General features: G+C 36.8%; 1 protein-coding gene across 1 annotated transcript in view; it reads right to left on the reverse strand.

Moving 5' to 3' along the window:
• The window catches only part of LOC123559912 (CUB and sushi domain-containing protein 3-like), a 156,775-nt gene extending 133,678 nt beyond the window's left edge, over positions 1–23,097 (reverse strand). Inside the window, exons 1-11 of the mRNA XM_053516658.1 lie at positions 23,008–23,097; positions 21,696–21,732; positions 17,318–17,512; positions 16,674–16,850; positions 15,818–15,994; positions 14,309–14,479; positions 9,280–9,453; positions 6,742–6,918; positions 2,227–2,397; positions 1,191–1,313; positions 535–711 (exon numbers count right to left, since the gene is read on the reverse strand). Of these exons, the coding sequence (XP_053372633.1) occupies positions 535–711; positions 1,191–1,313; positions 2,227–2,397; positions 6,742–6,918; positions 9,280–9,453; positions 14,309–14,479; positions 15,818–15,994; positions 16,674–16,850; positions 17,318–17,512; positions 21,696–21,732; positions 23,008–23,052 (1,624 nt within the window). The 5' untranslated portion in view covers positions 23,053–23,097. The remainder of the gene's footprint in view (positions 1–534; positions 712–1,190; positions 1,314–2,226; positions 2,398–6,741; positions 6,919–9,279; positions 9,454–14,308; positions 14,480–15,817; positions 15,995–16,673; positions 16,851–17,317; positions 17,513–21,695; positions 21,733–23,007) is intronic.
• Between the last annotated feature and the right edge of the window lie 2,685 nt (positions 23,098–25,782).

Raw genomic sequence — 25,782 nt, forward strand, 5'->3', positions numbered from 1 at the left:
CTAAACTTAACCCTTACCCTGCTAAATTTCTGTAATGAACTTGTCCATCTTTCAACTTGGACAGTACCATTTACTGTTAAAAGGGGTGATTACCAAAAGTATACTGACTGAATGGCGAACAGTGCAGTTCATGATCAGACTGCACAGATGTGCAGTCTGATCATGATTTACACTGTCCAGCATGGTAAGGGTTAAAGGCTCATAATGCCTTGCTTATAATGTGGCTGGCACATTTTTATTATGATCATAAATTAGGTCTACTTCTTGTGAAATTCTATTTTTGATAATTTTTTCTCATAAATTTGCTGAATCCACTGTTTAAGATTACCTCCCTTTATTACTCTAGTTTAAGTTCAAAGTGTAATATTGAAAGTAGTGAATTTCTAACTATTCAGTTTTGCATAACATCTATCTGGATATCTACTTTATCTGTATTTTACATAAAATCAAAAGCCTTATTGGAACTAGACAATCTTCCAGGGCTGAAGCCAGCTGGTCAAACTTAAAGAGGGGTATGTAAAGGCAGATACAAACCTTCAATAGTGCATACAAGTTCAGCACCACTCCATGTACCATCAGTCTCACATGTACGAGTCAAATTTCCTCCCATCTGCTCATAGCCGGTATTACAAATGTACGTCGCAGTATCATTAAGGGTGGTTCCTGTCTGACTGACAGTTCCATCAGCCGGATTACTCAATGTGCCACAGTCTGCATAAAAAGTTAAATCTTTTACACTTCCTAAACAAAAGGTCAGTATAGCATTTAATGGTACTGCTTATCTTATCTTTTTGCCCGCCAGAGGCCGGTATTGATTTCATCTTTACTTCTTGTTTATATCTGGGATGGAGGTCATTTAACAGCTGATTAAAACTGTACATTTTCATTGGTGGATGAAAAATTCCACAAGTTTCTGAATGGAATAGATAATATGTGCAAGTTATCTGAGCTGTATTGTTAGACAGTATAATCTGTTACAAGGCTCCTGTGGAAATATCTTGTAAAACGTCATAAACCTGAATCCCCTGCGGCAGAATTCGACTCTGCCACTCTGATACAGAGTGATCTACAGTAAACTCTTCCATATAATTTAAGCCAACTGATCTTTGACCTCAGGGGACCATTGCTCATTGTTATATCTGCCCACTAGTAATTAAGGTTATAATATATGAACAGCTGCTACTTCTTACCGTCACATGTTAATCCGTCCCCTGAGTAACCTGGGTTACAGGTACAGGTAAAACTTCCATCTGTGTTGGCACATGCTGCATTCACATTACAGTTATCAGTCCCCTCTACACATTCATTTATGTCTGCAAGTATATGGTATAATGTAAATTCTAAATTCTAATATGCTTGTCTCTGTTAAAACACGCTTACGCTAGAATGACATCATGTTAACGTGCGGTGATGTCAAGAAAGAGCGCTACTATATTTTATCTAATGTTTTAGATTAATTTATAGCAAAAGAGTGTTTTAACACTATTTATACACTCGGGCGGTAATACATCGTAGAAATAATTTCACTCAGGCTGTGCCCAACGTATAACCACCCATCATACATTAATAGTGTTAAAACACTTATGCTGTAAATTATTTCTTAAATATATTACACTCAGTCATAGTCATAGAGAGGGCAGTTATCATCCTTTAAATGAATCTGAATCTTTTCAAAGTTTAGTATATTGTATTGGTGAAAGTTTCCCTTACATCTCTGAAAAGCTATCCAAGTTCTTAAAAGTTGTTCTTGTTTTCGTTAAACATCGCACTTACACAATTATAGGACATATGAAGACTTTCCAGTTTTGACCAGTCCATTTTAGAAATTTAGCAGCGTAAAGGTTAAGCAGTTCAAAATGCATGAAAATATCTTGCAAGCTTTACATCAAATTTCCATTAACAAGAGCTGTCTGTACGACAGCACACTCCACTTTCCTCAGTGCTTGACTCTGAATTAGAGCTTTGCCAATAAAAACTTTATAAAACTTTAACCAAAAAATTCTAAGTTAAAAAGGGCATAACTCTGTCAAATTCAAATCAGAGTTATGGGGATACTTTCTCCTGGTGTAGACTTTGAAAGTAAATAAATTTTTAAGTTTCAAGTCAAAAGCTTTGATAGTAACAGAGATATTTGACTTTATCAATGCAGAGGCTGGTATGGCTCTACTTTTTCTTCGAAAAGTCGAGCTAAAAATGAATATGAACATTTCAGCACTAAATCCTTACCATCACATGTTAGTAGAGAACCAGACCAGGTTCCCTCTCCACAAGTTCTTATTGAGGTACCATTTTCATTGTAGCCCGTGTCACAGGTATAACGAGCTTGTTCTCCGTAAGTTGTCAAACCCGATGTCAGTGTCACATTACCATTTGTTGGAGCTTCAGGAGCACTACAATCTAAAACAAATAAACAAATTAAATCTGAAACTGCTTAATTTTAGTTGGTTGCTAAGGTAACAAATCCCAGTGGGACCTGCTTCCATGCGGGTTATGACAATCTGAATGACAACAGTCACCCCAAATAGCTTTGTCTTCTGTCCTTTATTTCCAGTGTTATATAGGAGTTTTTCTGTAAGATACAGACAATGAATTTGTACCACTTGATATCTATCATAATTTATCTATTTTGTTTGGTTTAACGTCGCACTAACACAATTATAGGTCATACGGCAACTTTCCAGCTTTGATGGTGGAGGAAAAGACCCCAGGTGCCCCTTCGTGCATTATTTCATCACGAGCGGGCACCTGGGTAGAACCACCGAGCCAGCTGGATGGCTTCCTCATATGAAAAATTCAACATCCTGAGTGAAGCTCGAACCAACATCGATAAGAGGCAAGTGGTTTGAAATCAGTGACTTTAACCACTCGGTCACGGAGGCCCCCGATATCCATCATAAACTTGTCTGTTTGTTTTGGGTTTAATGCAATTTTTAAACAGTATTTCTGTTATGTTTAGGTGGACAAATAACCTAACCAGTATTCCTGGATTCTGTACCAGTACAAAACCAGTACAAACCTGTTCTCCGTAAGTAACTGCAAACTTCCCTACATGAATCAGAGGTGGAGGATGGATGATTTCAGACACAATGTCTTTTATTAAGTCATCACAGAGAACATATACCTTGCCCAGGGATCAAGCTCACAATACCATTATCCATAGGTCTGCGCTCTCCCTATTGAGCAAAGTGGGCAAATTTGTGATGGTACAATTGCATCATTTGTATAGCTTTTGAGGCTTTTTCCCTAAGGGTGAATCTTTCGAGAGAACGTTAACTTCCATTTCACCACTACCATCATTCCATCAGAAATTTGTTTGTGAATATTGTATTATATAACGAAGAGCCCTCATAATGTGTGAGTTTACTGCCCTTGTCTCAGCATATTTAGCTGTATATCAGTCAACTTGGGACAGTGATGCCTTGTGTAGTGTTGCATTCATGAAACAAACATTCATCACTGAAGTTTAGACACAGACGTTTAAATCTCTAAAAATTAAAGTTGTTGGGACATTTTTTGTGATGCATTTGTACTGCTGAAACTTTGCATTTTTGTACAATTCTTTAAAATCATTTGAATTAATGCACACAAAATTTTGTGATTTTGGCAAAAATAGCTATTTTGTGGGGATATAAATTGTGGATTTCAAACTTTGAAGATAAAATGCATGGGGATTTTCCTTTTTTATTAGGATTAAATTTATGGAATGTCTCAACTGTGATATCTAACAAGAGCTGTCACAGGATACAGCGAACTCGACTATTTCGATGATGGATAGTGAAACTGGGCACATCTGAGGAAGCTGGAGCTGTCACTGGAGTGTTTAATGACTCCAATGGCGGACGAATATTGTACAATAGCTTGAATCTGTGTTAAAAATATCAAGTAATAAGAGAGGTACAGATAAAGTGTGTCAAACCACTATATAAGTATAATTCTAAGCAAAAAGGGAGCATAATTCATAAAATATTGGTGTAAGAGTTACGCAACTTGTGGCATATGATGCGGATGATGATGTGGAACAACTACTTCAAGTTTGAATCAAATGCATTTCGTAATAACTGAGATATAGTGAAAATGCATCAAAATTAACCTTAAATTTTAAGTAAAAGGAGGCATTATTCATAAACAAGAGGGTCATGATGACCCTGGATCGCTCGCCTGAGTAATATGAGCTACATGTTTCAAATGTCAAAATGATGATAAAATATTAAGAAAGTCAGTAGGTCACATTCATGGTCAATGAAATTCAGTTTTACGATTTGTGTGCAAAACTGTGTATGTCATCAAAATTTCAAGGCTGTATCTTAAAAAACAAGAAAGCAGGTCAGTAGGTCAAGGTCACAGTCAAGTGACATCATATTACTTGGGGTCATCAGGTAATTATAATTAAACAGTCTTGGAAATAAGATCAGATGATTTTTTAAGTATTTTTCCTATATAACTGACATAATAACTAAGTGAACCCCAGGGCGGGGCCTCTTTTAACCCCAGGGGCATAATTTGAACAATTTTGGTTGAGGACCATAAAAATGCTACAAACCAAATATCAAAGGTCTAAGTGTTGTGGTTTCAGACAAGAAGATTTTTAAACTTTTTTTCCTAAATAAGTCTATGTAAAACTTGGGACCCCCGGGGCGGGGCCATATTTGATCCTAGGGGGATAATTTGAACAATCTTGGTAGAGGACCACTATACATACCAAATATCAAAGTGGTTTTGTACAAGAAGATTTTCAGAGTTTTCCCTATATAAGTCTATATAAACCATGTGACCCCTGGGGCGGGGCCATATTTGACCCTAGGGGGATAATTTGAACAATCTTGGTAGAGGACCACTAGATGATGCTACATACCAAATATCAAAGCCCTAGGCCATGTGGTTTTGTACAAGAAGATTTTCAGTTTTCCCTATATAAGTCTATATAAACCATGTGACCCCCGGGGCGGGCCATATTTGATCTAGGGGGATAATTTGAATAATTTTGGTAGAGGACCACTAGATGATGCTACACACCAGATATCAAAGCCCTACGCCCTGTGGTTTTGGACAAGAAGATTATTAAAGTTTTTCCTTTTGGTTGCCATGGCAACCAGAGTTCTGCATGGAATTCAATTCTTTGAACAATTTTGAAAGGGGGCCAGCCAAGGATCATTCCTGTGAAGTATGGTGTAATTCTGCCCAGTGGTTTTCATGAAGAAGATTTTTTTAGAAATTGTTGACGGACGACTGACGACGCACGACGGACGACGGACATCAAGCGGTCACAATAGTTCACCTTGTCACTTCGTGACAGGTGAGCTAAAAATTGGTACCAGAGTTATGCACCTTGTGTCACATGACGTGGGTGATAAGGTAGAACAACTATTTTAAGTTTGAATCAAATCCATTTAGTAATAATTGAGATAGAGTGAAAGTGTATCAAAACTTTAACCTAAAATTCTAAGTAAAAGGGGGATAATTCATGAAATATTGGTGCAAGAGTTATGGCCCTTGTGTCATATGATGTGGGTGATGATATTGAAGAACTATTTTAAGCTTGAATCAAATCCATTTATAAATAACTGAGATATAGTGAAAGAACATCAAAACTTTAACCTGAAATTCTAAGTAAAAGGGGGGATATTTCATTAAATATTGGTACCAGAGTTATGGGCCTTGTGTCATATGATGTGGAAGATGATGTGGAACTACTACTTTCAGTTTGAATCAAATCCATTCAGGAATAAATGAGATAGAGTGAAAGTGCATCAAAAAGGGGGGATAATTCATGAAAAATTGGTGTGAGAGTTATGGCCCTTGTGCCATATGATGTGGGTGATGATGAGGAATAACTATTTTAATTTTAAAGCAAATCCATCAAGTAATTACAGTAATTAAGGAGAAACAAGAGCTGTCTCCATAGGATGACACATGCCCCCGATGGCACTTTGAATGAATAGTTATGGCCGATGTTAGAGTTTAGGACCTTTGACCTACGGACCTGGGTCTTGCGCGCGACACGTCGTCTTACTGTGGTACACACTCATGCCCAATAATTTTAAAATCCATGCATGAATGACAAAGATATGGACCGGACACGCCCATCAATGCACTATCATGAAATATGACCTTTAACGTCTAAGTGTGACCTTGACCTTTGAGCTACGGACCTGGGTCTTGCGCATGACACGTCATCTTACTGTGGTACACATTCATGCCAAGTTATTTGAAAATCCATCCATCGATGACAAAGATATGGACCGGACACGAATGCACTATCATGAAAAATGACCTTTAACGTCTAAGTGTGACCTTGACCTTTGAGCTACAGACCTGGGTCTTGCGCGCGACACGTCGTCTTACTGTGGTACACATTCATGCCAAGTTATTTGAAAATCCATCATTGGATGACAAAGATATGGACCGGACACGAAAATTGCGGACAGACTGACAGACGGACAGACTGACAGACCGACAGATTGACAGACGGACAGACGTTTCAAAAACTATATGCCTCCATTCGGGGGCATAAAAAGAGAAAGTGTAAAAAAAACTTTAACCAAGTTTGGGACGCGGAAAAACGCCGACGCCGGGGTGAGTAGGACAGCTCTCCATATACTTTGTATAGTCAAGCTAAAAATAATAAGTCCCCCTAGGCAAACAATAATTTTACATAATTGGTATGGTATTATTTTCATCCATAAAAATCCTTACCAAAGTAACAAACAGGACAAACAAATTCTAAATCTAAGCAACACATACCATATATCTGACAAGTGGGAGGGGTTGAGCTCCAATTACCGCTAGCTTCACATCTTCTGATATTGTCCCCTCTAAGTTCATACCCTGTATCACAGGTATAGGCAGCAATCTTCTGGTACACAGTTCCAGGGTCAAAGTTTACATTTCCATTGTCTGGTTGCTCCAATGTCCCACAGTCTAAAATTATCAGATGAAAATCGTCATCTATTAAATGCCGACTGGTTTATAAAATTGTGAAAAATATAAAATACATATACCTCAACCTTTCTTAAAGATCAGGTGATTCTAATAAAGGTATACAACAATGGTTTAGAAATGCATCAAGTAAAATGCCTGCACATGAATTCCTACACATGAAATTCCTACTACATGTAAAATGTGTACAGGTGGAATGCTTATGGGTGGAATGCTTTAACATCAAATTTCTATACATGTAACTGAAATTCCTACACCTTCAAGTAAAATGCCTACAGGTGAAATGGAAACATGTGAAATCCCTTAAGGTGAAATGCCTACACATGAAATGCCTACATGTGAAATGTCTACACATGAAATCATTACATGTTAAATGCCTTCAGGTGAAATACCTACATCTAAAATCCCTACAGGCAAAATGACTACAATTGAAATCCTTGCACATGAAATGCCTACATGCAAAATCCCTACAGGTGAAATGCCTACACATGAAAAGCCTACACCTGAAATCCCTACAGGAAAAATCCGTACAATTTAAATCTTTACACATGTAAGACCTACACATGAAATCATTCCATGTGAAATCCCTACAGATGAAATGCCTTCACCTGAAATCTCTACTGGGAAAATCCATACAGTTGAAATATTTATACATGTAATTGCTACACATGAAATGCCGACATGTGAAAATCCTTTCGCATAGAATGGTGGGGCCATACAACGGCCAGGCAAGGAGAGAGAGCAGAAGGTCATGAAGCCCTAAGTTGCTCACCTGTCCAAATTGTTTGACTTTGCTTCTGATCTTCCTATTTTTTGCTTTAGCAGCCCCAAAAAGAAGTACAGCTGAACCAATTGTATAAACTTAAACAAGAAACGCGGAAATGCCACGAAACCAGGTTTTCAACACTTTTCATAAGAATAAACAAGAGTGCCAGAATGTCACAATATACGCCCGTCACAGGAAATTTCTTACTCTTGCACCTGTATTTGCAGATGTAATTTTAATTTTGTGGTTGTTTAGTAATCATTGTAATTCTTTTGTTTTTCTAAGTCCACAAAAAAACTCCTTACCGGGTAGAGATACCTTAAAATACACCTAAAATTAGAAAGTAACAACTATGTTGTACCACAGAAAAGTGGTCTTGGTTTTTCCCTACGGTCAATTATAAAAAAGTTACAATATAAGTTATTTATAGTAACAACTAAGGGAAGTTAATCTAAAAAAAAAACAAAAACAAAAAATACAAAAAAAAAATTGTAAGTCCACACAGAAATCCTTACCAGGTAGAGATTGGTCAAAATACACCTCAGCCGCCGCCCGCCCGCCCAACCGACATCTACCCCAATCTAATAACTCGGGTTTTCGTTGAAAACCTGGTTAAAGAAGTCCATGCCAGGAAAATACAGACCAAGTATAGTGAAGATACATCAAGCCAAAAGAGGTCATTCAAATGTTAATTTCATTTATTTCTGATTTTTAGCTCTGGTGGCCCCAAAATCAGGTAAAGTTTTTGGATCATTTTAATAAATTTGAAAGAGGTCCATAAAAAGATGCTACAGATCAAGTTTTGTAATGATCCATAAAGCAGTTCAGAAGAAGAAACTGTTTCATGAATTTTCTATTTTCAGCCAAGACAGCCCCTACAAGGAGTCCAAGTGTAAACAGTTTAGAGATGTCCTTACAAGAATAGTACAGACAACAATTTACTAAAATAGTTCGATGAAGTCATTTTAAGCGCTATTTTCTATTGTTAGCTATGGCGGTCCCTAAAAGGGGCCAACCAAATCTAAGAGGTCCATACCAAGATGCTACAAACCATGTTCAAAAGTTCATGAGAAAAAGTTTATTTTAGGACTTTTATATTTTTACCTCTTGTAGCAAAGTTACAGTTCTTGTGAACAGCACACCCCACTGCAACCTTCATACATTCAAAAGTTGAAGTCAGTTCCTTGTATAATATTCAAATCATGCTTAAAAACCCTAAGTGGTAACCAAATGACAATTAGACTACTACATACTACTATTCCTGTGGAACATAAAGACAGGTTCAAAAAGTACATGTATCTCTATACCCAGTACACTTACCAACAATTATTACAGACAGGTGCACACTTGTTTGCCTATACCCAGTACACTTGTTTGTCTATACCCAGTACACTTACAAACTATTACAGACAGGTGCACACTTGTTTGTCTATACCCAGTACATTTGTTTGTTTATACCCATTACACTTACCGACAATATTACAGACAGGTGCACACTTGTTTGTCTATACCCAGTACACTTACCAACAATATTACAGACAGGTGCACACTAGTTTGTCTATACCCAGTACACTTACCAACAATATTACAGACAGGTGCACTTGCACTCCATGCACTTGTATCTATGCAAGTTGCTGAACTATCTCCTACCAGGGTGTAACCAGTGTCACATGTGAATGTAGCTACAGAGCTATACGTTGTAGAAGTAAAGTTCACTGAACCATCAGTTGGCCCAGTCAAGTTTCCACAATCTGAAATAAAAAATTTGTATCAGTAAAGCAGAGATCAAACAGATATAGCATTTTAACCCTTACCCAGCAAAATTTCTATGATGGACTTGTCCATCTTTCAATTTGGACAGTACCATTAACTGTTAAAAGGGGTGCTTACCAAAAATATACTGACTGAATGGCGAACAGTGCAGATCATGATCAGACTGCACGTATGTGCAGGCTGATCATGATCTACACTGGTCGCAAAGGCAGATCAATTGCGTCCAGCATGATAAGGGTTAAGGTACAGCACATTTGTTTAACTGGAAGTATTGGCGCAACGTCATTTATCAAGAAAATGCTGAAAAAAGCCTTGACTTGGCATACAGAAACGAAGATCATTTTATGAATCAATGGCAACCCGTGAGTAAATTTATGAAAACGGCAACTTTGCTATCTTTCTTAAGATAAAATTTGACAAGTTAAATATTCAAAATAAGGTCCTAAAGTCAGCATGAAATTTTCGGATCTCCTTAATCATGGGCAAATATCTCAAAAACAAGCACACGGACCTGTACATTTTATTTCACCATATTACAGATCATATGTTTAATCAAGACTATATGAAGTTTCAGTAAAATCTACATTGAAGAAAAACTGCTTTTCTCAAAAATGTTATCAAAACTGTGATTTTTTCATTGACCCCCATCATGAAAACTTGTGTGAAGTCCAAAATTTTCCAAATCAGTGTAGCAAAAAATCAAGCACATGATCTTCTCTTTTTTATTTGCCCAATTTTCTAAATATTTTGTAAGTTTTGAAAAATCAGAATTTAATCAAATTCTATGTTGTAGAAAAAAAAAGATCTGAATGTGGAGGACTACCTTAAGCAGTTAAGGCACAGAAATTCTTAATCATCATATGTTCAAAACTCCATGGCAAGATGTATAAGAAAGACAGAGATAAAACCAAATTTCCCCATTCTATTTCTAAGTACAGATAAAATCAATGGAAGTGGAAATTTGCAAACTTCAGAATCTTACTTACATACTCAATTTTCTATATAGCAATGTGGTAAATACAGATGTGTTGAGCAGATCAGATTGGTTTTTTTTTCTAGCAAAGCACTACAACCTTGCACATCAATGGCAGGCTTACCTGAGCAATTCATATCATCCATAGCTGTTTTCCTAATAATTTCTACATTCAAGAGGACCATGATGGTCCTGAATCGCTCACCTGTTCCCACATGACCCAGTTTTGAGTATGACGTCATTTTTTCTATTATTTGACATAGTGACCTAGTTTTTGAGCTCATGTGACCCAGTTCTGAACTTGACCTAGATATTATCAAGATAAAAATTCTGACCAATTTTCATGAAGATCTATTGAAAAATATGGTCTCTAGAGAGGTTACAAGGTTTTTCTATTATTTGACCTATTGACCTAGTTTATACCTACTGGCCTAGTTTTTGACCCCACATGACCCAGTTTCGAAACTGACCTAGATATCATCAAGGTGAACATTCAGATCAATTTTCATGAAGATCCATTGAATAATATGGCCTCCAGAGAGGTCAAAAGATTTTTCTAATTTTAGACCTACTGACCTAGTTTTTGACCGCAGCTGACCCAGTTTCAAACCTGACCTAGGTATCATCAAGATGAACATTCAGACCATCTTTCATACAGATCCCATTAAAAGTATGGCCTCTAGAGAGGTCACAAGGTTTTTTTATTATTTGACCTACTGACCTAGTTTTTGATGGCATGTGACCCAGTTTCAAACTTGACCTAGATATCATCAAGGTGAACATTCTGACCAATTTTCATGAAGATCCATTCAAGGGTATGGCCTCTAGAGAGGTCACAAAGTTTTTCTATTTTAAGACCTACTGACTTAGTTTTTGATCGCAGTTGACCCAGTTTCAAACTTGACCTATATATCATCAAGATAAACATTCAGACCAACTTTCATACAGATCCCATGAAAAATATGGCCTCAAGAGAGGTCACAATGTGTTTTCATTATTTGACCTACTGACCTATTCTCTGATGGCACGTGACCCACTTTCAAACTTGACCTAGATATCACCAAGATGAACATTCTGACCAATTTTTATGGAGATCTATTCACAAGTATGGCCTCTAGAGAGGTCACAAGGTTTTTCTATTTTTAGACCTACTGACCTAGTTTTTGACCGCACATGAATCTGTTTCAAACTTGATCTAGATATCATCAAGATGAACATTCTGACCAACTTTCATACAGATCCCATGAAAAATATGGCCTCTAGAGAGGTCACAAGGTTTTTCTATTATTTGACCTACTGACCTAGTTTTTGACCGCACGTGACCTATTTTCGAACTTGACCTAGATATCATCAAGATGAACATTCAAACCAACTTTCATACAGATCCCATGAAAAATATGGCCTCTAGAGAGGTCACAAATTTTTTCTATTTTTACACCTACTGACCTAGTTTTTGATGGCACGTGACCCATTTTCGAACTTGACCTAGATATCATCAAGACAAACAATCTGACCAATTTTCATGAAGATCTCATGAAATATATGGCCTCTAGAGAGGTCATAAGGTTTTTCTACTTTAAGACCTACTGACCTAGTTTTTGACCGCACGTGACCCAGTTTCAAACTTGACCTAGACATCACCAAGCTGAACATTCTGACCAATTTTTATGAAGATCCATTCACAAGTATGGCCTCTAGAGAGGTCACAAGGTTTTTCTATTTTTAGACCTACTGACCTAGTTTTTGACCGCACGTGACCCAGTTTCAAACGTGACCTAGATATCATCAAGATGAACATTCAGACCAAATTTCATACAGATCCCATGAAAAATATGGCCTCTAGAGAGGTCACAAGGTTTTTCTATTATTTGACCTACTGACCTAATTTTTGAAGCCACGTGACCCAGTTTCGAACTAGACCTAGATATCATCAAGGTAAACATTCTGACCAATTTTCATGAAGATCTTGTGAAATATATGGCCTCTAGAGAGGTCACAAGGTTTTTCTATTTTTAGACCTACTGACCTAGTTTTTGACCGCATGTGACCCAGTTTCAAACTTGACCTAGATATCATCAAGGGGAACATTCTGACCAATTTTCATAAAGATCCCATGAAAAATGTGACCTCTAGAGTGGTCACAAGCAAAAGTTTACGCACGCACGGACGGACTGACGGACGGACGACGGACGCTGCGCGATCACAAAAGCTCACCTTGTCACTTTGTGACAGGTGAGCTAAAAACTCGAATATATGACGCAGTTTTTTATGATTTTTTCATTTTCTCAAAGGGGTGCATAATATACACCAAGGAAGAGCTTCAAACATTTTTTCCCAGCTTGAAAACCCGAAAATATCAGAGAAAATCGGACAATTTTGTCAACTGTCATGTGTTTACATTTTGGGCCCTGCTTTTTTAACCTCCTTTTGAAGAGCGTTATATTGGGTGGGTTTAAAAACACGTACGGAACCGAACCTCTGATAATATATGGTAAAGTTGGTTTTGCTTGCGAGTTTAAATTTTTGTATTTGTAAATTTAATAAACAAAATATCATACATATCAAGTGCACCGGATAATGTGTCAGTGAAATAATTACACTATGGGGAATCACATGATCAAAATAATCTTTAAACCAAAGTGATATTTTGAAGAACATTCATAAATTTCCTATCATGATAAGATATGAAATTTAAACATAGTCTATCATACGACTAATGAATATTGTTAAATTATCATGCAGTTGACAATAATGATAGATATCCTGTAATTACAAACACTTAGGAAAATAATAAGTATCAGTTTCTTGAAGTGTTCCACGTAATCAGAAGGTGATTGTGATCGAAATCTATGTAATTCTAGGATACATATGTGTTGCCATATGATAGGCTATATTTTAGATTTGCAGCAAAAGATGCTTCAATATTATCCCATATTATTCATAAATTTATTTTGGTTTAGAGATTATTTTGAGCATGTGATTCCCCGCAGTGATTAGGCAAAATACAAAATTTCACAGTTTCGGGTTGTAGGTGTTTGATCATTAAAATCATTTATCTTTCAACGTTGCTCAAATAAATTGCGATTAAAACAGACTGTTTGTTATTTCTTTATTTCCAGCCAATTATTACTGATCAATACAGCTGCTCATATTGTTAAACAAACATGTTAATTAACCGTGATTTTCTCGTTTGATGTGCCCATAATTATGAAATGTAAATTTGTTTGCACGTCTGTTAAGCGTACTAAGGTGTTGACAGCTTCAGAAAGTTCTCAAAGTTCTCAAATATACTTTAGAAAGAATTTGTCTCTCAGATATTGTCACTGTTGTCTGTAACAGATTATGCAGCAATTGCGATTTTCACGAGAAATCGTATTTACGCATGCCGCTAATGGCCCATTTCGAGTTTGTAAACAACGTTTTCTGACTGATTTTTCGGTGCGTAATATATTCCAATGCAAGCATTTTTCCCAAGATTTTGATACAAGATCGTGGGTGCGTAATATACACGCTAGCGTAATATATTCGAGCTTTTACGGTAAGTGATTTGAGTCGCACCATGAGAAAACCAACATAATGCATTTGTGACCAGCATAGATCCAGACCAGCCTGCACATCCGTGCAGTCTGGTCAGGATCCATGCTGTTCGCTAACGGTTTCTCTAATTGCAATAGGCTTTGATAGCGAACAGCATGGATCCTGACCAGACTGCGCATCCACGCAGTCTGTTCTGGATCCATGCTGGTCGCAAATGCACTATGTTGGTTTTCTCATGGTGCAGCTCATTTGTTCATTTATTTGTGACCTTGTACAATCAATGTTTTACTGTCAAACATCTGTTCCTTCTTGACTTGTTTTACCTTTGATATCACAGGTTGGCAATGTTTCCCAGTTGCCGTCTGCTTGGCACGTTATAGTTGCTGTCCCATTGATATCATACCCCGTATCGCAAGAATAATTTGCTGTTGAACTGTATGTTGTTGTTGTCACGGCAACACTACCTCCAGCTGGTGCTGACAATCCCAAACAATCTACAAAATATATGTATGTACTTCAACTGGTAATGAGAATTTCTTCACATAAAAATGATATTCTCATTAAAATCCCTTGATGGTTGGCAGAGTCATCAAATGGACATGAAACAGGTCTTGATAACATTTTACCTCCAAGTGTGACCTTAGAGCTAAAGGACCAGTAGGGGACTAATAAAGCTTACACAAGAACTGTTTGCTAAACACCTTAGGCATAAAAGAAATGGTCTGTTCCCAGTATTCCAACCTACCCTAAATTTTTGGCCCAACCCTAAATGTTTTATGGCCTTGGAGATTGTTTTTTAAAACTTTTTAACAAAAAGTTGTAAAACTGCACTTTTTATGTTTTAAACATGGTCAGTGATGTTAGAAATCCACTTACTTATACTCTAAAGGCATAACCCCCTTACTTGTATTCATTTTTTGACACAAAAATAATTTCCGAAAATTCCCACTTAATAAACCCCACCCCACACCCCCCAAAAAAAATTACCAACCTACTTACCCTAATTTTTTTAGCATGTTACTGGAAACAAACAATTTTTTACTCCTTATGGGCAGACATAGTTTGGTGTGTAAAATGGTGGCAAGCATGCTGTGACCTTGACATGTGTCACTGTCTTACAGACATTGCAAACAATATCATCTACTGACAATCTTCAGATAATTATTCTATAAAATCTGATGGTGGTAGGCCCAAGCATTTTACAGCTATTGATAGCCTAGAAACCAAGAAAATAAGAAGAGTCATCTACAAACCACCGGCAATCATCCTTTAACAGCCATAGATCAAAGTCTTCTCCTGCTTTTGATACGGAAACATTTAAAGCCTTGAGACCACTGAAACCTTGATCTACTCAGTCCCAAAATAATAGGGTCAACAGGCAATGATCCTATGATTTTTTACCACTATATTCCCATGTGTTTTCAAATAATCCTATTAAGTTTGTACACATAGGCTTTCTTGATATATTGAGCAGAAGCATCCTTGGACTAGGACCTTTGACCTACTTACCCATAACACAATAGGAGCATCTGAGCACAGGCAATCAGCCAATTAAGTATAACCACTACAGACTATAGTTTTGACAAATATAAAACCAGTCCATTCTGAACTTCTTATTTCATTTTCTGGGCATAACACCAGAATAAGTAATTTGTGAGAACACATATTCGTAGATTTCAACTTTTGGACACAAAAGCAGCTAGAATTTTACTTGTTCATTGGGGCTTTATTTAGCAGATTGAATCAATCTAGAAATCCATGAAAATTAATACTCATTTAACAGTAATTTCCTAGAGCTATAAACAATAAACGTGAACAGATAACTCTCCAACCTTGAATAGAGCAGGTTGGTTCTGTGCCATCCCATGACCCTCCTGCTTGACAGGTACGATTCTGGCTACCCGAAGAAATGTAGTATCCAGTGTCACATGTATATGTTGCTGTTGCTCCGAATGTTGTAACAGGTGCAGATACAGAACCATCTGTTATGTTACTCAAACCAAGACAATCTGTAAGATAAACCAAGTACAGATAAAGAACCATCTGTTATGTTACTCAAACCAAGACAATCTGCAAGATAAACCAAGTACAGATAAAGAACCATCTGTTATGTTACTCAAACCAAGACAATCTGCAAGATAAACCAAGTACATAATACAGAACCATCTATTATGTCACTGAAAGCGAAACAATCTGGAAAGTAATCTGCAAAATAAAACAATAGCAAATACAGAACCATCATTATTTAATATACTTTAATAGCACTGTTATGGAGCACTTGCTTATTTGTGGAAAGGATGCCTTATTTAAACTTTCACCACTATTATGCAAGTTTATAAGTATGCAAAAAATACAGTTAAATTCCATCCATGTCATTGTGACGTTGTATTTTAAATGCATCACTTAAGCGGAATCTTTTCTTTTTTTTTAATTTAATGGGTTTTTACAACAAAATGGTGCCTTAAATTAATTTACTCCTTATTTTCAATTACTTTAACCTTTAATTTGTTGTAAGAACACTCAAGGTGTTAAAATGCAGCTAAAGATGTTTTTACATTCATCAAGCCAAAAATACATAACTGGAAAACAAAATAAGTAAGTACATATTTGGAAGACTCTAGAAGGTTTAAGACCAGAACACACTCGCAGTATGAAAATACCTGCTAGAATTTGTTAAAATAACCTTACCGTCAATTGTACAAGTAGGCGGGCTATTATCCCAGTTGCCATCTTTCATGCAAGTGGCTGATGTTTCGCCCGCTGTCAGATTAAATCCTGTGTTGCAAGAGTAATTCAGTGTAGATAGATACGTAGTGTTTGCATAGCTGGCAACGCCACCTACAGGGTCTGCTGGTGTACCACAATCTGTAAATAAATTTAATAACTGAATACAATTTCTTGAAATTTCTACATTTGTGTCTGTAGAAAGCTTACAATTCCAAACCTACAACTCATGCGCAAGGAAAGAGACGTGTTTCGAAGTGGTGGGTGGGATTATGAGAATTGAGTCAGATGTTCGTATATTCCTGCTGACAATATGTATACAGCTAGTAGATCAAAATGCTTGACAAAAGGCATGAGGTATTTTACCAAAGGTAAATGTTAACAAAGGGGACAGTGGTTAAGTAGTCAAGGTATGGATACCTCAACATGGTTGTCACAGGTTCAAGCCCTACATGAGTAAAAACAGCAACTTCTCATGCAACCCAAAAGAATTTCAAATAATCTTCTAGTTTTCATTCCAATCAAGCTAATATTAATAAATGGAACCTAAGCAAGTAAATTTGTGGAGACATTTTTGATTATGTTGAACTGTATACAGTAATTTTTACCTACGATATTACAGGTTGGGGCCGACTCTGACCAGGTAAAACCTGCTTGGCATTCTCTAAAGTTTGTTCCGTCGAGAGTATAACCAGTCTTACACGTGTAGGCAGCCGTATCATTAACATTTACTCCAGCAACGTTTACATTACCATTATCTGGGGCGGTAAGGTCTGGACACTGTGAGATACCTCCGACAGCACCTGAAAGGAAAATCAATAAAACGTAGAAATTTCATAAATTACTTCATACTGTCATATTTTGTACAATTCAAAGCCCACGCATATCCCAGATATTTCAAATTTTGTCAATTTAAATTCATCTGCCTTGCTTCAACAGGTAAAACTTGCATATAACAGAGCTTATCCTAGTTTTGCAAATTAACGGACATTTCACATAAAAGCTGAGAAAAAAATCATACAGGAAGTGAAAGGCCATCTTTCCAGTTAAAAGATAATGCTTATTCTTTTTTTGTATCATAAAAGTCTGTACAACCATTTGTTGCATCTGAATATTTCAAACTGGTGTTTATTGCAGAACTTCTATACAGGGCTCAGCAAATCATCCTGCATGACAAGCTGCCTACAATTTTCACTCATCCTAATACAATTTGTGCTTGCCCTACAACTGACAAAGGAAAATGATTTTTATAGACAGCGTCTATTCCAAAGTTTAAAATGTCACATGCTGGAACCTTGTTCCTGTGTTACAGGGTGAGGGAAATGTGCAGCCAGCCCGATACAGGTGTAAATGTCAGTTTTTCCCCAGTCAGTTTTTTCCCCGGGGAAAAAACTGACTAGTTAGTTTCTTCTCCAGGGGAAAGAATCGACTAGTCAGTTTTTTCCCCGGGGAAAAAACTGACTGGTCAGTTCTTTCCCCCCCTAGTCATTTTTTTTCCCCCAATCACAACTGGTTACTCTTGATCATTCTTATGGGGGGAAAAAACTAACTAGTCAATTCTTTCCCCTCTCATCAATTTACCTGGCTAGTCAATTATTTCCCCTGTTAGTGAATTGGAACTGGTTATTCTTGGTTATTCTTAACTAGCCTGTTTTTCATTTCCGATAGTCAGTTTTCATTTAAATTGCACATTAAATAAGAAATATGTTTCATATTTTGTGTAAATTAAAGAAATGTTTTTAAATGAACTTATTTTAATTTCTGTTGTATTTTTTTATTTGTCTTTTTCCTGTTTCAATTTCTTCTAAGGTAAGGAAATTACTGCTGGTCAGTTCTTTTCCCACGTAGCCGGTACTTGACAAGTAAGGTGGCGGAAGTAAACTGACCAGTCAGTTCTTTTCCTCCTAGCCTGTACTTGCTCTGTAAGTTGGGGGAAGAAATTGACTGGTCAGTTCTTTCCCCCCTAGCCAGTATTTGACCTGTCGGGTGGGGAAATAAAATTGACCGGTCAGTTCTTTCCCCCCTAGCCAGTACTTGCTTTGTCAGGTGGGGGAAGAAATTGACCGGAAATTTCTTCCCCCCCCCCTCCCCTAGCCAGTACTTGCTCTGTTAAGTGTGAAGAAATTGACCGGTCAGTTCTTTCCCCCCTATCATATACTTGACCTGTCAGGTGGGGGAAGAAATTTACTGGTCAGTTCTTTCCCCTCTAGCCAGTACTTGCTAGAAAAAGAACTGACTGTTTCTTCCCCCTCTAGCCAGTACTTGCTCTGTTAGGTGGACAAAGAAAATGTCTGGTCAGTTCTTTCCCCCCTAGCCAGTACTTGACTTGTCGGGTGGGGAGAAGAAATTGACCGGTCAGTTCTTTCCCCGCTAGCCAGTACTTGCTCTGTTAGGTGGGAGAAGAAATTGACCGGTCAGTTCTTTCCCCCTTGCATATGCTTGACCTATCAGGTGGGGGTGGGGGGGGGGGAGAAATTTAACCAGTCAGTTCTTTTCCCCCTTGCCAGTACTTGACCTATCAGGAGGGAGAAAAAATAGACAAGTTAGTTATTTTCCCCCTACCCAGTACTTGACCTGTCTGGTGGGGGAAGAAATTGACTAGTCAGTTCTTTCCCCCCTAGCCAGTACTTGCTTTGTCAGGTGGGGGAAGAAACTGACCGGTCAGTTCTTTCCCCCCTAGCCAGTGCTTGACCTGTCGGGTGGGGAGAAGAAATTGACCAGTCAGTTCTTTCCCCCCTAGCTAGTGCTTGACCTGTCAGGTGGGGGAAGAAATTGACTAGTCAGTTCTTTCCCCCCTAGCCAGTACTTGACCTGTCAGGCGAGGGAAGAAATTGACCGGTCAGTTCTTCCCCCACCCAGCCAGAACTTGACCTTTCAGGTGGGAAAAAAAAATTGACCGGTCAGTTCTTTCCCCCCTATCATATACTTGACCTGTCAGATGGGGGAAGAAATTTACCAGTCAGTTCTTTCCCCTGTAGGCAGTACTTGCTAGAAAGAACTGACTGGTCAATTTCTTCCCTGGGGAAAAATCTGACTAACTAGTCAGTTTCTTTCCCTATCAGAAAACTTATTCCAATGGGGGAAAAAACTGACTGGGGGGGGGGGGGTAGAAACTGACTAGTCAGTTTTTCCCCGGGGGAAAGAATTGACTAGTCAGTATTTTCCCCGGGGAAAGAACTGACTGGGGGAAAAACTGGGCTGTTACCGGGATTCAAACCCAGGGCCTCAGAATACCATTCTGATGCTCTACCGACTGAGCTTCCCAGGCGCCTACACACTTTCTCCCCTTTTTAATATTCAAGTTCTACACTGTGACATATTTCCTGACTATTTTGAAATTTGCCTTGTGTTTCAGCAAGTACTTTATACATAAGCACCAAATGCCACAAGGTGAGATAAATGTACAGCCAGACTGGGACTCAAACACGGGGCCTTGGAATACTGTTCGTATGTTCTTCCAACCAAGCTACCCGGCCGCCTACGCACTTTCTCCCTGTTTTAATATCAAGCATATAAATAATGCAATCATAACACAGTGTGTAACAGACCAGGCCAGAGTTTGAAATGTTTTATATCTTTTAGCTATCCGGCTTCTGCATGGCTATGTTTAGATGGATTTACTATATTTTGGGTAAAAAATAGAGGATATTTGTTTGTTTCAGTGTAAGATCGAAATATATTTCACTGAGTGAACACTATAATGCAATATTTTCACGAGTGGCGCAGCCACGAGTGAAAATGTAAATTATGGTGTTCATGAGTGAAATATATTTCGATCTTACACTGAAACAAACAAATTTTCTATTTATTTTATGCATTTTTAATGTTTTTAACCAAATTATATTCAGTTTGTCTGCGCAACGTCACGTGCATCGCCTCATAACATCATAATGTTGTGACGTCAGGATGCTTTGTAGAAAAAACTATAAATAGTTCTATTACGTTTCCTGATTTCTTTTACATTTCATTATGATAAAATGTAAATATTTATGATCCTTTTATTATTTTTATACATCTTTACCTTTACTGAAGAATTTTTTGCAAGGAAATTCATTTCGCATTCAAATGTAGTTCCGTACCAGTGAAAATAAAAATGATATTTTCACTGTTTTAAACAGTGAAATATCAATTTTATTTCACTGATAAATTTCAGTATATAACTGAAGAGCATAAAATAAATCACTCTCATCCTTCAGGAAAAATGTTTGAAGGACAAACATGTGCTACAAGCTCAAATCACTTGAAACTGATTTCTACTCCTATTTACAAGTTAACATGTGGATTTGTCGAGTCCTGTATTTAAGAAATAATTTATAGCAAAAGAGTGCTTTATCACTATTTATGTACGAAATTATTTGTACGACGTATTACCGCCCGAGTGTATAAATAGTGTTAAAACACTCCTTTGCTATAAATTATTTTGATTCTAATACGCCCTTAATCTAAAACAGTAGATAAAATATAGAAGAGCTATTTCTTGGTGGCAACAAAAACTTTGACGTCACCGCACGTTAAAGTGACGTCATTCTAGCGTAAGAGTGTTTTAACAGTGACAAGCATATTAGAATAGTAATTCGAACAAGATCCGATTCATTTTCCTATCAAACAAAGAAGGTAGAAGACAGTGAATTATTATACAACAAATCACTGTTCTGACGTCACAATTATTATGTCATGGCGTCAAACGGCATAGCGGCGCGCTGGAAAAGAAACCGATTGAAAACGGGCAAATATTTAATGAATGTCGTCAAAGATGTACTTAAAAAATCCTTGGTAACGTGTTAGAATCGAAATAATATATCTCATTTCGTGATTTGCTCTTGAATAAATCATTGTTTATCGTTCAGATGCATATTATTATACCACTCGGGCTCCGCCCTCATGATATAATTCCTTCGCATCTGAACTCCAAACAATGGTTTATTCAACGACAAATCATTGGATGAGATATATTATTTCTTAAATGAAGTAATATGCTGTACCTACCTATACTAAATCCAATTATCAAAACCCAAATGATGCACTGAAAAAGTAGAAAAATATGAGTACTTTTATGATTAATATTAGAAATTCTGCTTTCCTTTCTTTAATTTGTTTCAGTTCTAGAATTTGTTAAAGGCAATTTATAAGCAACCAAAGTAGCTAATAAATTTGAGAAATTTCATGTATATTTACTATGTAATATAAAATGTTTTCTTTGTTGTAGTCTTAGCTTCCGAAAATAAATCAAATCTTATCTTCAAATATATAGCTAAATTTAGCAACATCAACAGAATATTTATTTATAAAATTAATTTTAATGTTTTTGACTGAGGTGATATCTATGATGTAGCTTTATAATTTCATCAAATCTGACAAAGAAATGACAAAGTTATAGTAGTCTAAAAGTATTTAATCAATTTGCCCATTCTGTCACTTGACATCAACTTTCAGCTCCATACAAAAATGCACAAACAGACATTAACCCTTACCCTGCTAACTTTTTATAATGGACTGGTCCATCATTCAATTTGGGCAGTACCACATATTATACAAAGGGGTGTAGACTGAAAATTTACTGACTGAATAGCGAACAGTGCAGACCATGATCAGACTGCACGGATCGATTTGCTGGCTGATCTTGGTCTGCACTGGTCGCAAAATCAGAATCACTTGCCTCCATCAGGCTAAAGGTTAAAAAGCACTACAGACTATAACAAAATAAAAATCCAGAACTCCTAAGCCACTATGTCATACGTGGATAAACCTCAAATGTAACAAATAGATTCATTTGTCATGAAACTGAACAAAAGTTGTCTCCCTTGATTTCCCCCTTTTGGTATCACTACTGAATCTGTCACCTTTGCATCCAAAAAGAAATAAATGGGTGATCAAACAAATGTGCCGAATGCCTATCTATCGATTGGCATACAAACATACTGTAATTGTCTTAATCAAATGCTGATATCCTTAAAATTTATTTGATACTGACGATATATTTACTTATGCTCTGTTGACAAATGGCGTTTTATAACAAAGGGGAGGTAATTGGACAATGTCGTTGCAGTCCTGAGAATATAATTTAATGAAATTGATAGAAGATATATCTACAGATGCCTCCTTTTGATGAAAAGCAACGGTTTGCAAACAAAACGGTCTCAAAACGATGACGAATCTAGCCTCTACTGTAGATCTAGTTCTATATCGGATCTAGATCCAGTTCTGTATAAAACTGCAACTGCAAATTCTTATTTCCTGGAAAAAAAATCCCTTTAGCCATAGATCTACAAATGTTTTATTGAATGTCTAAGACATTTACCCGATTTCCAGAAATATTCGATCGCATCCTAACTCGCGCTTTCATCTTTGCAATAAGCCGAATGAATTGTTGCCCATGCAATGCACGTGAATTTTCTTTCCGGTGTGCCAAGTTTGATTGAAAAGTTAATCGAATATTTCCGCACATGTGCATATATATACATGTCATCGTCATCTTAGGCTAATAAGTAAAAATATGTGAAATTAATAAATCTACTGGGCAAATAAGCCAAAAATGTCAAATTTAATTTATAATGATATGTAAGCTATTCAATAAATATATAATATACCTACGGGTTTAAAAGTTATTACTATGCGAATATGCTGTGCGAATGTTGTGCGAATATATTGTGCGAATATGTTGTGCGAATGTTACACGAATATGTTGTGCGAATATGTTGTGCTGATATATGTTGATTGATATGATTTTTATTAAACAATTAAATCGGTTAAAGTAGCGCATTAAATTCAATATTCTTATCTATTTTTTTACTATTTTTATACACATTTTTGTTATGAGTAAAATTGTCCACTAATGTTCTTACTTGTTTCAACGAATTTATGGATAAATATCAAGCATGAATTTCTTTTGGTTCGGTCGGGACGCAGAGACCACTTCAAGAAACAATATAGTAGCTCTATTACAGAAATCTGAAACGACTATACGTATTAGACCTTCTTGCAGCACAGGCGCCTGAAGCTCTATCAATAAATATATGATTATATCCCACCCACCTAATATACTATGAAAAGAGATCTAACCTGCACATATATTTCATTGATAGAGCTTCAAACACCTGTGCTTGCAGAAATGTATTCTTTAATATGTAGGTTCCTGGCAAACTGGACAAAAAATGGGCTATATATGTTCTTTGTTGCTGTATTTTCTCAAGTAACTTGCTCACATTATATTTGTTTAGTAGAGTACATTCTTTTTACGGGAATATGCGGATGTTGATGTAACTCGTAGCCCTACCCTTTTGTTTTGTTAAAAAATGTATGTACATTTGTATTATTGTGTGTATCTAATATATGCTGAAAGAAGAAAAAACTTGCGTTGATCAGTACTTGGCTATTGCCTAACCAGGCCTACTTGTCGGTAAAAATGATACATGTACATGTATATGCTATTTCTAGCACATCGCAGGACAAAATTTCAACTGATTCTAATGTACAGACTCGGCAAAATTTCTATCGAAATACATTTTTAACGAACACTTGTAAGATCTGATGCATAAAATCGTCCTCTAAAACTCGACATCCACGCGTAATTTGAGCACTTCTTCCCGCTGAACTGTGGTCTGGAATAATTTGCCACATGCTCGAGAGGGCAGTGCAACGCCTTGGACTTCTGGAATCATGTAGAAAGAATTGTACAGTGTAAATAAGATATTTCCTTTAAGGCGCATGTACGTTTTCGAAACAATCAACAAACGAACAATGAACAACGCAGTTTTACAACTTTCATCCACCTGTTAAGCAAGACGGACAGTGTAATCAACTCTGTTTGGTACCCTTTCTGACGTTGTACAAGGAATTGGTGCTATATAGGGTGTAACGCTTTCTTCATCAGTTGTCTTTGATTTTGTTTTACAGAAGGCGTTAGGTTGTTGAATAAATGAAATGAAATAAGAACTCAGATACTATATACTAGTATACCTATTAATTTTATCTGATATGAATTCATATTATCACTAAAATAAACAAGAGCTGTTTGTAGAACACATATGCCACAATGACGGTTCTGTTAGAGGCAACTGGATAGACAATTTTGTTTGCTGTGACCTTGACGTTTGACCTGCTGACCCCCTTATACAATAGAGGTCATCTGTTGACCACAGCCATCACAGCTGTGTGTCCAAGCATTCTATAAACTAAATGGTCTACCAACGGACTGACAAACAGATCGGTCGCCAGGCATAGGGTAAACTTTTTGTGACAATATACCATGATAAAAAGGGATGTTTTATCTGAAATTCCAGCCAAAAGTGATAACTAATCTTAACAGTTTCTGACAAGCAATTTACTGGGTTACTTTAGGCAAGTCTTGTAACAGGTTTGAGATTTTGGGCATATAATTTGTTTTAACAATTTTTAGCCAGCTTAACCAATCAATTAGAAGATTATTAAAGTTTCTTTTTCTTGTGGCGGGGTGGGAGGTGGTGGGAGTCGTGCTGTTATAGCAGTCAAGAAATCATTTCCCAGCCAGCATGACTGTATCGGCCCGAAATTGAAGCCGATATCGGGACGTTATAGACAACGACGTCGGATTGATATCGGACCGATATAGAATGCTGACTGGGTTAACTTCAAAAACAAAATGAATCAAAATATAATTACAACAAAAGAAATAAATTTACACAAAAAAAGTAATACAAGCTTCATGAAAGGTTTCTTTGAGAAAGACATTGAAAGTATACAACTTATGGAGATGTATAATTATAACAGAAAACATAAACATTTTCAAACTAATAATGGTTTTATTTATTAAAGAAGCCAACATTTGGAGGTCAGTGCCTTTAGAAATGGACAAATATCTCAAAAACAAGTACATGAACCTATACATATTATTTACTGTGTTATAGACCATATGTTTATTTACAACTGCGAGAAATGTTTAAAAAGCTACATTGCAAAAAAAAATCTATATTTAAATTGTGATTTTTACCCATAGACGCCTATCATGAAGACTTGTGAATTTGAATGTCCAAATTTTTCATATCAGTCTAGCAAAATATTAAGCACACACCCCTATCTTTTTAATTACATAACTAAT

Source organism: Mercenaria mercenaria, chromosome 10, assembly GCF_021730395.1.
Source record: "Mercenaria mercenaria strain notata chromosome 10, MADL_Memer_1, whole genome shotgun sequence".
Taxonomy (NCBI): domain Eukaryota; kingdom Metazoa; phylum Mollusca; class Bivalvia; order Venerida; family Veneridae; genus Mercenaria; species Mercenaria mercenaria.